Source organism: Gorilla gorilla, chromosome 20 (genome assembly GCF_029281585.2).
Source record: "Gorilla gorilla gorilla isolate KB3781 chromosome 20, NHGRI_mGorGor1-v2.1_pri, whole genome shotgun sequence".
In the NCBI taxonomy this organism is placed as follows: domain Eukaryota; kingdom Metazoa; phylum Chordata; class Mammalia; order Primates; family Hominidae; genus Gorilla; species Gorilla gorilla.
In genome coordinates, this window is record NC_073244.2 from 19377298 (window position 1) to 19394484 (window position 17187).

Here is a 17187-nt window from a genome sequence, read left to right on the forward strand (position 1 = left end):
GTCATCACCCTGTCTAACCAGCTTTCTTTCTTTTTTTTGAGACAGAGTCTTGCTCTGTCGCCTAGGCTGGAGTGCAGTGGTGTGATCTCGGCTCACCGCAACTTCCGTCTCCCAGGTTCAAGCAATTCTCGTAGTTTAGCCTCCTGAGTAGCTGGGATTACAGGCATGTGCCATGACACCTAGCTAATTTTTGTATTTTTAGTAGAGATGGGGTTTCGCCATGATGGCCAGGCCGGTCTTGAACTCCTGGCCTCAAGTGATCCACTCACCTTGGCCTCCCAAAGTGCTGAGATTACAGGCATGAGCCACCACGCCCAGCCCCTGTCTAACCAGTTTTCTAAAGTGTGAGAAGATAAATCTCGAGCAAGAAGTTGCATTTTTCAGGGAGTACTATTATTTTTCTTATTGCTGTTATTATTATATTGCAGACATATTATTCTGGCCTATCTCTAAATTCTTTTTTTTTCTTTTGAAACAGGGTCTCACTCTGTCACCCAGGCTGGAGTGGAGTGGTGCCCACTGCAACCTCGACCTCTTGGGCTCAAGTGATCCTCCCACCTCAGCCTCCTGAGTAGCTGGGACCATACGTGCGTGTGCCACCACATCTGGCTAAGTTTTTATTTTTTGTAGAGACGGAACCTCACTATGTTGCCCAGGCTGGTCTTGAACTCCCAGGCTCAAGTGTTCCTCCTGTCTTGGCCTCCCAAAGTGTTGGGATTACAGATGTGAGCCACAGACAGACCGCATCCAGCCCTATCTCTAAATTCTAGGAAACTTTACTTTCATGAAGCCTCAGGTTGGATACACAGTGACTCTTACAGTCTGTCCCCTGACTCCCAGCTATGCTGGGGAGGTTGGGCTTTTGGACACCTTTTTAATGGTCCCTCCTTTCATATTCAGGTTTCCAGGGGACCATGAATTGACATCTACACTCCCAGCACTTTGGGAGGCCGAGGTGGGCAGATCATTTGAGGCAAGGAGTTCAAGACCAGCCCGGCCAACATGGCGAAACACCATCTCTATCAACAATATAAAAATTAGCCAGGCATGGTGGCTTATGCTTGTAATCTCAGCTACTCATGAGGCTGAGGCAGAGAATTGCTTGAACCTGGGAGCCAGAGGTTGCAGTGAGGTGAGATCATGTGACTGCACTCCAGCCTGGGTGACAGAGCAAGACTCTGTCTCAATTAAAAAAAAAAAAAAGAAAGAAAGTCATGGTTCTGTCTGGTTAAGTTTCTAACATGGGAGACAGCAGCCGTTCACAGTAAACTGGATTATTGGTGGAATTATTACTTATTTAGCAAACAAACGTGCTGACCTCATGCCAGGCACTATCCCAGGTGTTCTATTTGCCATAATGAATATCATTCTGAGAAACAATCTCATGAGCTAGGGTATTGTTTATATCATACCCATTTTGCACATGAGAAAAACCAAGGCACAAAGCAGAAAAAACCAGGTCCATGGTTAAAACAAAAAAGCGGAGGCCAGAATAGGGAAACTCTGCATGGAAGTCCTAAAATTCCTCCAAGAGGAACGTCTACCCTCTGCAAGATCCTTAGAGCCAGTCACCTGCTCTCCCCCGATTCCCCACCACAGCTTCTCCCTTCTCCCCTGGGACCCACCCCCGAGGTGGGTTTAGAGCAGTTACCATCAAACGGATGCCTCTGCTCCCCGTCAGTTTCATCCTCGGCGAGGATCACCTCTTCTGAAGAGGAAGAGCACAGAGTTAAGCTCCCGCATTTGGAGGATGAGTTCTCCCTTGGACCAGGAAGAAGGGTCTGCCCGGACACCCCCATTCTCTGCTGGCTGATGGTGACAGCTCAACCGACCAAAAAACATGCTGCTGGGTGGTTTCTGACTTCAAGCCCCACCTCCACAGCAGTAGCAATAGCCAATATTCTCCCCACCTCGTGCAAAATAAAAACCAACGTCCACACCACAGCCTATAAGCCCCTGCTTGATCTGATCTCCATCACCTTCCTGTCTTCCTCTCCTCCAGCTGTCCCCACCTCTCACTCTGTTTCAGCTGCACTGGCTTCCTTGCTGTGTCTCAAATACGTTCCTAGCTCAGGGCCTTTGCACTTGCTGTCTCTGCCTGGAATGCCCCTTCCCTTGACATCACCACAGCTTCCTTCTTCACGTCCTTCAGGTCTCTCTGCTCAGAGGGTACTTCCTTAGAGAAGCCTTCCCTGACCACCCTGCCTCTAACTTCCTACTCTTTTTTTTTTCTCTGACATGGAGTCTCACTCTGTTGCCCAGGCTGGAGTGCACTGGTGCGACCTCAGCTCACTGTAACCTCTGCCTCCTGGGTTCAAGCAATTCTCCTGCCTCAGCCTCCCGAGTAGCTGGGATTACAGGCATGTGCCACCATGCCCGGCTAATTTTTGTATTTTTAGTAGAGACAGGGTTTCACCATGTTGGCCAGGCTGGTCTCGAATGCCTGACCTCAGGAAATCTGCCCGCCTTAGCCTCCCAAAGTGCTGGGATTACAGGCGTGAGCCACCGCGCCCGGCCAACTTCCTACTCTGTTTTATCTTCCTAGTCTGTTTTATCTTCCTTCTCTGAATTTGGGAGTTCCCAACATGACATGTATTTGTTTGCTTTATCTCTCTCACTAGAATATCAGAGCTCTGAGGGCAGGGATTTGGTGTGTATTGTTTACTCCCATATCCTCAGTGCTTAGATCAGTGCCTGGCACACAGCAGGTGCTCCCTAAATGTTTGTTAAATGGCTGAACAAATAAATATGTGCCTACCGTGTATCAGGCACTGCTCTCCCCAAGTGATTTAGCTGAGATTATTTTACTAAATACTCCAATAGTACTATGACATAGGCACTATCATCGCCTCCATGTAACAGCTGAGGAAACGGAGGTACAGGGATGTGTGGTGCATGGGTAAAAAGCGGCAGGGCCGGGATGTAAACCAGTGTCTGATTTCAGAATTCTAGTTACGTGATGTCAGATCCTGGCTTCATCCTAGACTTTTTCATATCAGACTCTGGATTCTTGTTGATAAAATTTGGGACTACCCATTCAGGTTCTCTTTCTCCTCCCATCATGACCCTCCCAGCTTAGCCTTCTCCAAACTGCATGACTCTCTTTGTACTCCGTGGCCTGGGATCTCCATCCCTGGGCCCCAGGATGAAAGGGCCTCACCTGCTTTTGAGATCCACTCCATGTACCCATTGAGCTCACGTTCAATCTGCTGTTGCCGCCTCAGCTTCAGAAAAGCCCGCCGGTTCTCCACCCGTTCCCTTTCTTTGGCAAACTCCCTGGAGAAGCATAGAAAAGCCAGAGTATGGCTGTTTTGAAAATGTTAGGAAATGTGTGTGTGTGTGTGTGTGTGTGTGTGTGTGTTTGGGGATTCAGAAGTCCCTGGAGGTCAGGAGTTTTCAACAGGAGGAGTCAGGTCTTCTGGGAAAAGACTGGGATATTATAGTGATGGGTGCTTCTGCCAGCTTCACACATTTCCCGACAACTGTGCCTAGGTAAAGAAAAAGGCCAGGCACAGTGGCTCATGTCTGTAATCCCAGCACTTTGTGAGGCTGAGATGGGGGTATCATTTAAGGCCAGGAATTTGAGACCAGCCTGGACAACACAGTGGGCCCCATCTCTATGAAAAATAAAAAATGTAGCTGGGCATGGTGGCATACACTTGTTGCCTTAGCTACTTAGGAGGCTGAGGCAGGAGGATCGCTTGTGCCTAGGAGTTCTAGGTTACGGTGAGCTATGATCGCCCCCTACACTCCAGTCTGGGTAATAAAGCTAGACACCATCTCAAAAAAAAATAATAAAAAAGAAAAAAACCAAAAGGATAAAACCATGCCATGCCAACCACCACTGGCTGCATACCTCATTCTCATTCTCTTCATACTTTTGGCTAATAATTATTTCAGCCCTCTTTTAAGTTAGACCAATAAGCCATGAATGAAAGATTTCTGCAGCAGGTTGGCTTCTCTGCCATAGGTCCCACCTCTTCCTGTTTCCCTTCTTCCTTTTCCTGTTTGGAACATGAAGTGGCCATCTGGAGGGTGTGAGGCAGCCATCTTAAGAACATGAGGTATCCACGAGATTGGAAGCCTCTGGTAAAGATGTCAGAATGGAAAACTGGAAGAATCGGGGGTTGCTGATGGTGCCATAGAGCCACCATACAAGTGCCCAGACCTCTTATGGTAAGAAAAATGAAGCCCGTTTATGATTAAGCCAAAAAAATCTTAGGGATAGAGGACAATATGGGTCAGGAAAATACACCGTTAGAGCATATGCTATGATTTTATATTTGGAAATGGGGGAGAAGTAAACCCAAACTACTGGTTTTTTAAAAAAATGTAAAGAAAGTAAAGCCCATATGAACCCTCTCACTGGGTACCCCTAGCAGTACACAACCTCTGCACCTGTACATGGCTTGCTAATAACAGTCTGGTAACCCAAACAAGGGAAGAAGCCTTTTCTCTGTCTGGTGAATGAAAACAAAGCTTCAATGGCCTCTACTTGAGAAGAAGTCGGCAAAGAGGAGTGAGTGGGATGGGGTGGGGAGTAGCAGAAACTTACCCTGACAGCACACCCAGCACAAGGTTCAGCATAAAAAAGGAGCCGATGATGATGAGGGGGATGAAGTACAACCAGTTCCAAGTGTTCCCTGAGGCATCGTTGCTCTGTAGGGTGTGAGGAGGGAAAGCAGGTGAGAGTTGACTGGGACTCAGATAGAACCTGACAGGTGAGGGAAGGGGAAGCTCGGTTCTCTTGTGGCTCTGTCTTAAATGTTCTTGGCTTGTGGAGTTCTGGGGCTCTGGCATCCCAGAGGGGGAAATGGAGGAATGTTTTCTGAAGAAAACATCCAAAGGGAAAAGCTCTCTCTTAATTATGTTCTCCTCACATAACATAATTGACCTGGGAATGAGTAAGAAACACAAGAGGACTTCCCAGACCACAGTCCAGAAGGAGAACGAAAAAGTAAACCAAACAAAACACAAAACCTACTGAAATGGATTAATTAATCCCTGGTTCCTTCCCTTCTCCCAGCACAGTCACAGACTCCCCTTAGAGGAGATGCATGATCACAGAGTCTGATGGCCTGGTGAAATCACCAAGCCAGACAGATGGGCCATGAGCCCTTTCCTCAAGTGTCTCCCTGCTCCATTCCCTGCAGCCTTAATGCCAATCACAAAAAATTCTCAGAAGTTTCAGCTCAATTTTCAAGAGGAAAAAAGTCCACAAATAGAATACTCTCTGAAACAGAAAATAGAACACTATAGCAAGAAGGAAGTAAGATGAGGGGAAGAAAATCAAGGAGAGGAGGTGGGGGGGGGGTAGAGAGAGAGAGAGAGGGAGAGAGAGGGAGAGAGAGAGAGAGAGAGAGAGAGAGAGAGAGAGAGAGAGAGAGAGGAATGATAAAAGCCAGCACTTACAGAGTATTTATGGTGTGCTGGCACCTTCCTAAGCACATTATGTATGTTAGCTCACTTAGTCATTTACTCCTCATGATGCCTCTATGTTATAATGCCCATGTTACTATTGAGGAAACTGAGGCTTAGAAAGACAAAATCATCAGCCCAAGGTCACAGAGTTATTCACTAGTGGACACGGGATTTGCACTAACCACCTGGACCCAGAGTCCATGGGCTTAACTTCTGTGCTGGGAAGCCTTGCCTCCAGCTGTCAGGGCAGGGGTAGCCTTTCAATGGTTGATCACCCTGTGACACCTGCAGAATGCAGGGCTCACAAGTGTGGCTTTAAAAGCCCACCTTTAAAAGCATGTATGACACTGCTGCTGCCTGGAAGAAAGGCTAAAATGAGAAAGAAGTTAAGATGAGGTCATTACTACCAGGTGTCTGTGAAGCTCTGGAGCAACTGGAACCCTCATAATCTGCCAGTGGGAGGGTACCATGCTGTATTCATCTCCTGTGGCTGCTTTAACAAGGAACCACAACCTAGGTGGCTTAAACAACAAAGATTTATTGTCTTACAGTTATAGAGGCCAGAAATCCAAGCTCAAGGTGTCAGAAGGGCTGGTTCCTTCTGAGGGCTGTGAGACAGAATCTGTTTTATGCCTCTCTCCTAGCTTCTGGTGGTTTGCTGGCAATCTTTGCCGATTCTTGGCTTGTAGAGGCATCATCCTGAGCTCTGCCTTTGTTTAAACATGGTATTCTTCCTCTGTGTGTGCCTGTCTCTGTGCCAAAATCTCCCCTTTTTATATGGACACCATCGTATTGGATTAGGACCCACCCTAATGATCTCATCTTAACTGCTATGGTTGGTGCAAAAATAACAGCAGTTTTGCCAATGGCAAAACCTTTACATGTGCAATGAATCTATTTCCAAATAAGGTCACATTCTGAGGTAGTGGGGGTTAGGACTTCAACATATGAATTTTGGGGTGAGACAATAAAACCCATAACACATGGTACAACTACTTGAAAAGTTGGTTGAGAGTTTCTATACTAAAATTAATTAAGTCATGCTTAACAATGAGCATACATTCTGAGAAATGTGTCACTAGGTCATTTTGTTGTGCAAACATCATGGAGTGTACTTACACAAACCTAGATGGTATAGCCTACTACACACCTAGGCTGCATGGTCTCGCCTATTGCTCCTAGGCTATAAACCCGTACAGCATGTTATTCTATGGAATACTGTAGGCAATTGCAACTCTATAGTGTATCTAAAAATATCTAAAAACAGGCCGGGTGCGGTGGCTCACGCCTGTAATCCCAGCACTTTGGGAGGCCGAGGCGGGCAGATCATGAGGTCAGGAGATCGAGGCCATCCTGGCTAACATGGTGAAACCCCGTCTCTACTAAAAATACAAAAAAAATTAGCCGGGCCTGGTGGCGGGTGCCTGTAGCTACTTGGGAGGCTGAGGCAGGAGAATGGCGTGAACCCAGAAGGCGGAGCTTGCAGTGAGCGGAGATCACGCCACTGCACTCCAGCCTGGGCAACAGAGCGAGACTCCGTCTCAAAAAAAAAAAGGATCTAAAAACAGAAAAGCTATAGTAAAAATACTGTATGATAATCACTGTTACGTATTCGGTCCATTATGGGACCACTGTTACATATTTGATCTGTTGTTGACCAAAATGCCACTGTGCAGTGTATAACTGTATGTACCTTTGCCAACACCCAGTAATTCTTGGATAGTTACTGATCCAAGATCACTACAATTAGATGGTAATTCCGAAATAGTAATTCTGAATAGTTACACAACAGAAAGCACACACAAGAACATTCATAGCAATGGTATTCATCATAGCTCCAAACTGCAAACAATCCACACTGTTATCAATAGGAGAGAGAGGATACATGCAATGAACAATGCCACAGGTCACACGAGATCTTAAAAAGTTAATGTCAAGCAAAAGAAGCCAGACTTCATTTATGCAAAATACAAAACAGGCTAAACTGGTGAATGATGCTCAAAGTCCTGGCAGGGGTACCCTTGCGGGGAGGTAGTGACTAGGAACAGGATATGAGGGGGGCTTCTGGGGCCGAGAAGTTTCTGTTTCCTCATTTGTGTGCTGGTTACATGGATGTGTTTAGTTTGTGACAATTAATCAAGCTCTTCACTTATAATCCGTGGATTTTTCTGTATGTTTATTCTACTTCAATTCTTAAAAAGTTTTTTTTTTTTTTTTTGAGACGGAGTCTTACTCTGTTGCTGAGGCTGGAGTGCAGTGGCATGATCTCAGCTCACTGCAACCTCTGCCTCCCGGGTTCAAGCAATTCTCTTGCCTCAGCCTCCTGAGTAGTTGGGATTACAGGCGCCCGCCACCATGCCTGGCTAATTTTTGCATTTTTAGTAGAGATGGGGTTTCACCATGTTGGTCAGGCTGGTCTTGAACTCCTCACCTCCTGATCTGCCTGCCTCAGCCTCCCAAAGTGCTGGGATTACAGGCGTGAGCCACTGAGCCCGGCAAAAGTTTTTTTTTAATAGTCAACTTTACCTTAAAAAGAAAGAAAATGCTGATACGTGCTGCAACATGGGTGAACCTTGAGGGCATTATGCTATGTGAAATAAACCAGTCATAAAAGGGAAAATCCTGTATGATTCCATTTATAGGAGGTCCCTAGAGTCGTCAGATTCATAAAAACAGAAAGTAGCATGGTGGGTGCCAAGGGCTGGGGGAGGGGGAACAGGGAGTTCGCGTTTAGTGGGGACAGAGTTACATTTGGAAGATGGAAAAGTCTGGGAGATGGATGGTGGTGACAGTTGCACAACAATGTGAATGTATTATACTTAATTTCACAAAACTGTATCCTAAAAAATGGTTAGGATGACAACAATATATTAATGGTTTCAAACAGCTAGAAGGAGGAGCTTGAATGTTCCTAACAGAAAGAAACAATAAAGGTCTGAGAAGATGGATATGCTAATTACCCTGATCTGAGCACTATGTATTATATGCATTGAAACATCACTATGTACCCCATGAATAAGTACAATTATTACTTGTCAATTAAAAAATGTTACAAAGTTAAAAAAAAATTAGGATGGTAAATTTTATGTCATGTGTGTTTTGCCATGGATAAAAAAAAAAGCACTGAAAATAAAACTAACAAAGTCAGCTTTAATCATGGACACAGACAGGTTCTGGGGACAATGAATGTGCCAGCCACCAGCCCACACCCTTGTTTTAACAAGCTCAGAAATGCCAATGCTTTGCTTCTGGAAGGTTCTGGAAGAAAGAACCGAGTCAGCAGAACATTGCTGGACAGAAGGCAGCACTGGCTTTGTGCTCCTCTCTCCATCACTTTGGTGGCTGAGGGTTCTCGTTCCCATTTCTCAGGGCTAAATATAGCCCAGGGAATGAAACTCTGCACCGGCCGCCAGTAGGGAGACTCTGAGCCATCACGAGGAGCAGGCTCAGATGACAGGGACAGGGTGGAGGATGGGGGAGAGGGACAGGACTGAACAGGGAAAAACAGCCGAGGCCCTTCCATGCCAAGGCAGCCCGTCCATCTCAGATGCTGCCAACAAGACCCGAATCTGCCCTTGCCTGGGTCCTCGACAAGCTTGGGAACCTCTGGCCACAGGACACGCTACCCAGCACCACAACAGACACACATGGAGGCTTGGACTGTTTGAGCTCATTTAATCCTCTCATGAACCCCAGGAGTGGGTATATAATTATCCCCATCCTCCCAGGTGAGAAAACTGAGGCACAGAGAGGTCTATTTTTTTTTTTTATTTGAGATGGAGTCTCACTCTGTCACCCAGGCTGGAGTGCAATGGCGCTATCTTGGCTCACTGCAACCTCTACATCCTGGGTTCAAGCAATTCTCCTGCCTCACCCTCCCAAGTAGTTGGAATTACAGGTGCTTGCCACCATGCCCAGCTAATTTTTCTATTTTTAGTAGAGGTGGGGTTTGACCATGTTGGCCAGGCTGGTCTCGAACTCCCGACCTCAGGCGATCCACTCACCTTGGCCTCCCAAAGTGCTAGGATTACAGGTGTGAGCCATCACGCCTGGCCGAGAGGTCAAGTTACATGCCCACAGTTCTGTTGTGGGTTGCAGTGGGTCTCTCCAAAAAGATGCATTGAAGAAGTCCTAACCCCTGGTACCTATGAATTGGAAATAGGGTCTTTGCAGATGGAATCAAGTTAAGATCAGGTCATTAGGGTGGAACCTCATCCTACATGATGGGTTTCCTTATAAAAAGAGGACATCTGGGCAGAGCACAGTGGCTCACATCTGCAGTCCCAGCTACTCAGGAGGCTGAGGTAGGAGGATTGCTTGAGGCCAGGAGTTTGAGGCTGCAGTGAGCTATGATCGCACCACTGCACTCCAGCCTGGGAGACAGAGCAAGACCCCGTGTCTAAAATAAAGAAACAAACAAACAAATAAGTAAATAATAAGAAAAGGAGAAACCTGGGCACAGAGACAACCTTGCACAGAGGGAGAAGGCCATGTGAAATGGAGATGAAGGCGGGATCAGGGTGATATGTCTACAAGACAAGGACCACCAAGCATTGTTGGCAAACCACCAGAAGCTAGGAGGGAGGCAAGAAGGGATTTCAGACCAAGTCTCAGGAGGCACCATGGCCCAGCTGACATCTTGATGGTCTGTGGCCCAGCTGACCTTGATGGTCTGTGGACTCCTGGCCTCCTGAACTGCCAGAGAATAAATAAATTTCTGTTGTTTTCAGCTACTCTATTTGTGGTTCATTTGTGGTTCAAGCTACAGGAAATAAATGAAGTTACTCAGTTACTGAATGGCAGAGGGGGCCTCCAACCCTCCCATCTCCTTGCTTTTATCTCCTCCCCTTTTCCCTCGCTCATTCGGTTCCAGCCACCTGGCTTCCTTGCAGTTCCTCAACCACGCCAAGCACAGTCCTACCTCGGCCCTTGCACAGGCTGTCTCTCCCTGCCTGGAATGCTCTTCCCTGAGATTGCTACATGGTTTCCCCTCACCTCCTTCAGGTTTTTTACTCAAATGCCACCTTCTGAGGGAGGCCTCCCCTGATGGCCCTTTACAATTGCATCCCTCATTTCTGGTCCCTACTGTTTCTTTTTTCCCTTTTGCATTTCACCGCCTATATACTTTACTTATTTCTCTTGTTCTCTCGTCTTCCTGGCTGGAATGTCCATTCGACAAGAGGGAGGGGCTTTGTCCTTTTTGTCCCCTGCTGTATTCCTGTATTCCCAACCCCCTAGGACAACACCTGGCACACAGTTGGTGCTCAATAAGTGGTGCCTGTTGAATGACTGATTGAGAGGTGTGTCCAAGTTCCCTGCATAGCTCAGATCATCAACCCCAAGCCAAGCTCCCTCCTGAACTCTCATCTGCACCATCCTCTCTGGGGAGTGGGCTTCTGCTGCCTGATTTTAGAGACACTTTTTCTCTTCCACACTCATTCAATTATTCAATTCCATACTCTGGAATCAACAATTCCCACGAAGAAGGTGGTGGAAGGCTGGGTGCAGTTTTGGATTAGGAGATGAGCTTTCCTTGGTTTGGGGGTGGGGGTGGGTGGATTTTGTTCAGGAGCAAAATGAAAAGTACATTTTACAAGCACAAGGACTGGAGATGCCACGGCTGTTCTGTGGTAGTTCATCAGCAAAGATGGGGTCACAGATCTCTTCTCCTGGTTCTCATCTCTTCTTTGGCAGTTCAAGTTAAGGGAGGGATATGCACAAGTCTGGATTTGGGAAGGAGAGTGGGGGAGGATGGCTTGCTCATTTGTTAAATTCATTAATATTGGGAAGGATGTGCTCTAGAGATTGCCTTGTCTTTCTTCCAAGGACTCAAAGACTTCCACTGCCTGGAACACTGTTCCCCATTAATGCTGCCATCAAATATTTCCAGCAATATGGTGGGATGGTCCTTCCTGAGTCCCTTTGGGGTTGGCTGAGGGTCACATGCTAAGTGCTGGCCAATGAGGAGTGAGTGGAAATAGCTGTCATTTTGGAGCCAGAGCATTGAACTTTCAGTGTGGGACCTTCTAGCTTTCCTTTTTTCCTTCTGGAATAGCAAGTGGCAATGTTCTAGGTGATCAGCTAGGTCTCAAGTGACTGCACTGAACAGAGCCCCCTTCTTCCCCACTGCCAACCTGCACTGGACATGTAGCATGAGCAGGAAATACATCTGTTGTTAAAAGTCATGGAGGCTTTGGGGATGTTTGTTACTGCAGCATAACTTGGCTGCCCTGACCAATACATCTTTTTAATTAAATTTTTATATTTTGTAGAGAGGGAGTCTCTGTTGCCCAGGCTGGTCTCGAACTCCTGGGCTCAAGTGATCCTCCTGCTTCAGCCTCCCAAAGTGCCGGGATTACAGGCATGAGCCACCACACCCAGCCAGATTGATACAGTTTGATATCTCTGTAGCTTGCTCCTTCACCTCTTTCTGGTCTTTCTTTTTTTTCTTTTTTTTTTTTGAGATGGGGTCTTGCTCTGTTGCCCAGGCTGGAGTGCAATGGTGTGATTTCAGCTCACTGCAACCTCCACCTCCTGGGTCCAAGTGATTCTCTGCCTCAGCCTCCAGAGTAGCTGGGATTACAGGTGCCCGCCACCACACCTAGCTAATTTTTGTATTTTTTAAAATAGAGACAAGATTTCACCATGTTGGTCAGGCTGGTCTTGAACTCCTGACCTCAGGTGATCCACCCACTTCAGCCTCCCAAAGTGCTGGGATTACAGGTATGAGCCACCGCACCCAGCCTCCTTCTGATCTTTCCTAAATGCCAACTTCTGATTGATTCTTTTATGGATCCCATGAGGCAGGTGAGAAAGTGTCTGTCTCCTGCATGTCTGATGGAGAACATACATTCTTCTCATCAGCACATGGACATTCTCCAAGACAGACCACATGTTAGGCCACAAAACAACTCTCAACAAATTTTAAAATATTGGAATTCTGTCAAGCACCTTCTCAGACTACCGTGGGATAAAACTAGAAATCAATACCAAGAAGAATTTCAGAAATGATGCAAATATATGGATATTAAACAACATGCTCCTGAACAACCATTGGGTCAATGGAGAAATTAAGATGGAGATTTAAAAAATTTTTGGAATGAATGAAAATAGAGACACAACACACCAACACCTGTGAGATGCAGCAGAAGCAGTGCTGAGGGAAGTTTACACTTGACCTTAGCTAAAGGGCCAAGAAGCAACTAAGAGGGAAGTTTATAGCACCAAATACCTACATCACAAAAAACAGAGGCCAGATGTGGTGGCTCACGCCTCTCATCCCAGCACTTTGGGGGGCTGAGGCAGGAGGATCGCTTGAGCTAGGGGTTTGAGACCAGCCTGGGCAACACAGTGAGACCCCATCTCTAAAAAATAAAAATAAAAAAATTAGCTGGGTGTGGTGCTGCGCACCAGTAGTCCCAGCTACTGGGGATGCTGAAGTGGGAGGTTCACCTGAGCCTAGGAGGCAGAGGTTGCAGTGAGTCAAGATCATGCTGTTGTACTCCAGCCTGGGCACTGCAGTGAGACTCTGTCTCAAAAAAGCAAAAAAAAAAAAAAAAATTACAAATGAAGAACCCAACATGTACCTCAAGGAGCCAGAAAAGCAAGAACAAACCAAACCCAAAGTTAGCAGAAGAAAAGAAAGGTCAAGTTCAAGATCACAATCAGCCAATTATTTCCATTCTCTCAACCTATGCCTGGAGCAACTCTGCCTTTAGGTCTTTGCTTGGCCAATTTCTTCTTATCACTCAACCTTAGATCCATTGTGCCCCCATCAGAGAAGCCTTCTTGGACCTCTCAATCAAAAAGACTTGCCCCTTCCTGCAGCTCAGCCAGACATCTCATTCTCTTCCCAGCACGTTCCACTGTCTGAATCATCTCGTCAACTTATGCATTTCAAGATTGTCATCTTGATCATCAGCTCCTCCAGGGTAGAGATTTTTCCTGTCTAAATCCCAGTGTCCAGATCAGCACCAGGGACATAGTAGGTGCTCACTAAGCATTAGTTGCATAGTCAATACAAATGTTCCTGGGGTTCCTGTTGGTGGATCATTTATTTATTTATTTAATTAATTTATTTATTTATTTTGGGACAGAGTCTCACTCTGTCACCCCGACTGGAGTGTGGTGGCACGATCTAAGCTCACTGCAACCTCCGCCTCCCAGGTTCAAGTGATTCTTGTGCCTCGGCCTCCCAGGTAGCTGGGATTACAGGCACGCACCACCACGCTCAGCTAAATTTTTTGTATTTTTTTAGTAAAGATGGGGTTTCGCCATGTTGGCCAGGCTGGTCTTGAACTCCTGGGCTCAAGCAATCTGCCCTCCTCAGCCTCCCAAAGAGTTGGGATTACAGGGGTGAGCCACCATGCCCAGCTTGGTGGATCATTTAAATAATAAACACAGGAAATGTGTTTATCCCAAAACTAAATGATTAAGCTATTTTTCTGGGAAAGGAGAGGCAGAAGGCAGAATTATGGTCGCATCAGCCAAGTCTTTTCGGGCTGATGAAATACTCCCCACATCTTCCTCGATTCCTGCCATCTCTGTGCCTGGTGGATGGAGAAACTGAAGCTGACAGAGGCAACATGATGTGCCTGGATCACACAGGGTGCAGATGGCATGGGTGGGACCAGACCCGTCATTCTGGCTTACAACCGACTGATTTTTTCCCACTTCACCCCTTCTCCATACTTGCAGAGTATTTTAAGTAAATAACAATGGGCCCAAGAGAGCTTCAAGGGTGAGGGATGTTACTGATTCATCCCAGTATCGCTGGTGGTGCCTGGTGCTTAGAAAGCGCTCCATAAATACTCATCAAACAAACTAATGGCTGAGTCCCAGCAAAATCCTTAAGTGCCTTCTGTTTTATGGTTTATTTTCCTCTAATTTTTTTGAGCATGGTTCATTGAGAAAAAGTATACAGGATGTTAAAAAAACAAAAACAAAACAAAACAAAACAAAAAAACCCCAAAACTCAGCTCAGGAGAACACCCGTTTCTTCAGTATATGGGATAAACATGGGGGTGGATTTGAGTGTGAAAAAGCTGAAGTCTGACAGTGACCGTGAGAGAGGCTGTGTGTCCCACTTTATACCCGTTATAGATCATGCCAGGCCTGCTAATTATTTTTTCAGTGCTCTTTTTCCCCTTTCACTCTCAAAACTGTCCTGGTTTGGATCATAAATTATATAGGCTGTCTGTTCATGAAGTCTTTTTTTTTTTTTTGAGACAGAGTCTCGCTCTGTCACCTAGGCTGGAGTGCAGTGGGGTGATCTCGACTCACCGCAACCTCCATCTCCTGGGTTCAAGCGATTCTCGAGTCTCAGTCTCCCAAGTAGCTGAGAGTACAGGCGTGCATGACCACGCCTGGCTAACTTTTTTGTATTTTTCAGTAGAGACGGGGTTTTGCTATGTTGGCCAGGCTGGTCTGGAACTCTTGACCTCGTGATCCACCCGCCTTGGCCTCCCAAAGTGCTGGGATTACAGGCGGGAGCCACCATGCCTGGCTGATCCATGAAGTATTTTATCATCTTCCTTCATCAGCTCCTTCCTTCATCCTCACTCACTCCCCACTGGACATCTGGGCAGCTACATGTCCTCACAAATGCCAGGAACATCCTGCCTAAGGACCTTTGCACTGGCTGTTCCATCTACCTCGGCTGCTGTTCCCTGAGATATCTCCATGGCTCCCTTCATCTCCTTCATGTCTTTCAAAAAGCCTCAAGCAATTGCTGGCCTCAAACTATCCTCTCCTGCCTCAGCCTCCCAAAGTGCTGGGATTACAAGTGTGAGCCATCACACCCAGCCAGGGACATACATTAATGATCACTAACTAAACATAGTTTTGTTGCTTTATTAATTGACATTCACCAAGGGAGAGAAGGAGAGAAATGTTTATTAAGGAAAATTTTAAATTGATTATATATATATATATATATATTTTTTTTTTTTTTTGAGACAGAGTCTTGCTCTGTTGTCCAGGCTGGAGTGCAGTGGTACGATCTCGGCTCACTGCAACCTCTGTCTCCTGGGTTCAAGCAATTCTCGTGCCTCAGCCTCCCAAGTAGCTGGGACTACAGGTGCCTGCCACCATGCCCAGCTAATTTTTTGTATTTTAGTAGAGACGGGGTTTCACCATGTAGCCCAGGGTGGTCTTGCACTCCTGAGCTCAGGCAATCTGCCTGCCTTGGCCTCCCGATGTGCTAGGATTACAGGCATGAGCCACCGTGCCAGGCTGATAGATGTATATATTTTTTGGATACGTGTGATACTTTAATGCATTCATATGATTTGTTCCTTCAGGTCTGTTTTTTTTGTTTTTTTGTTTTTTTTTGAGACAGTTCTTGCTCTGTCATCCAGGCTGGAGTGCAGTGGCATGATCGGCTCACTGCAGCCCCAACCTCCCAGGCTCAAGCAGTCCTCCCATCTCAGCCTCTCAAGTAGCTGGGCCTACAGGCATGCTCCACCATGTCCAGCTAATTTTTAAAATTTTTTTTTTGTAGAGATGGGGTCTCACTATGTGCCTAGGCTGGTCTTAAACTCTTGGGCTCAAGGGATCCTCCTGCCTCAGCCTCCCAAAATGTTGGAATTATAGATCGTAATGGCCATGGTGCCCGGCCATTCAGGGTGTATAAGAAGAATTGCAACCTCTCATCTTGACAATGCACAAACTCTCTACTGTTTTATTCTATTCCTGACCTCTCACCACCCTCTAACACTATCTCTAAGGCAGCGATCCACAAACTACAGCCCGCGGGCCAGCCACCTGTTTTTATAGGTTAACGTTTAATTGGCTCACAGCCATGCTCATTCACTTATGCGCTTTATCTGTCGTTACTTTCACGCTACAGGAGCAGATTGAGTCGTTGCGATGGAGACCGTCTGGCCCACAAAGCCTAAACTATTTAATGTCTGCTATCTGCCCTTTTTATCCCAATTGATCACTGGCTTTCCCCACCAACATGTCAACTCCTCTGTGTCCAGAAGAGTGTCTGCATACAGTAGGCATTCAACGATGGTTGTTGAATGAATCAGTGATTTATAGTCCAAAGTCTAATGCTTTGATTTTGGTCAAGACAAACATCTATGAATGAAAAAGGGCATGGGTCAAAGGTGATTCCAAACATTAGCAACCACTGGCCAGGGGACATGCATTTATTTATTTATTTATTTTTAGTTATTAGTTTTTTTTTGAGACAGGGTCTGGTTCTGTCACCCAGGCTGGAGTGCAGGGGTGTAATCACAGCTCGCTGCAGCTTCAAACCCTTGGGCTCAGGCAATCCTCCTTCCTCAGCCTCCCGAGTAGCTGGGACTACAGGTACACACCACCATGCCCAGCTAATTAATTTTTTTTCTTTTTTAAAGATGGGGTCTTGCTTTTTGACCAGGCTGGTTTTGAACTCCCGGTCTCAAGCAATCTTCCTGCCTCAGCTTCTCAAAGTGCTGGGATTCCAGGCGTGAGCCACCACGCCTGGCCAGGGACATGCATTTATGATCACAGATTAAACACAGTTTTTCTGCTTTTCTAATTGACATTCACCAAAGAAGAGAAATAGAGAAGAAGAGAAACTCACAGAGAAAAGCACAAAGAAGGGTGAGGAGAAGGGAGAGAAGGAGAAGGAGGTGGAGAAAGAGAAGGAAGAGAGAGAGAGAACGTGAGAATAAAAGAGACAAAGGCTGGGCATGGTGGCTCATGCCTGTAATACCAGCACTTTGGGAGGCCAAGGCAGGCAGATGACTTGAGGTCAGGAGCTCGAGACCAGCCCGG

At 46.4% G+C, this 17187-nt stretch overlaps 1 protein-coding gene across 9 annotated transcripts in view; it reads right to left on the bottom strand.

Annotated features, from left to right (window-relative positions):
• Positions 1 to 17187, bottom strand: part of CACNA1A (calcium voltage-gated channel subunit alpha1 A) — a 300854-nt gene that overhangs the window by 125033 nt on the left and 158634 nt on the right. For 5 of the 9 annotated variants that reach the window (XM_055371580.2, XM_055371577.1, XM_055371576.1 and 2 more), the window contains exons 7-9: positions 4556 to 4659; positions 3161 to 3276; positions 1652 to 1708 (exon numbers count right to left, since the gene is read on the bottom strand). In XM_055371580.2, the coding sequence (XP_055227555.1) occupies positions 1652 to 1708; positions 3161 to 3276; positions 4556 to 4659 (277 nt within the window). Of the gene's footprint in view, positions 1 to 1650; positions 1709 to 3160; positions 3277 to 4555; positions 4660 to 17187 lie in introns of all 9 variants that reach the window. The other 4 variants (XM_055371578.1, XM_063701769.1, XM_055371579.1 and 1 more) reach the window with 1 other exon arrangement.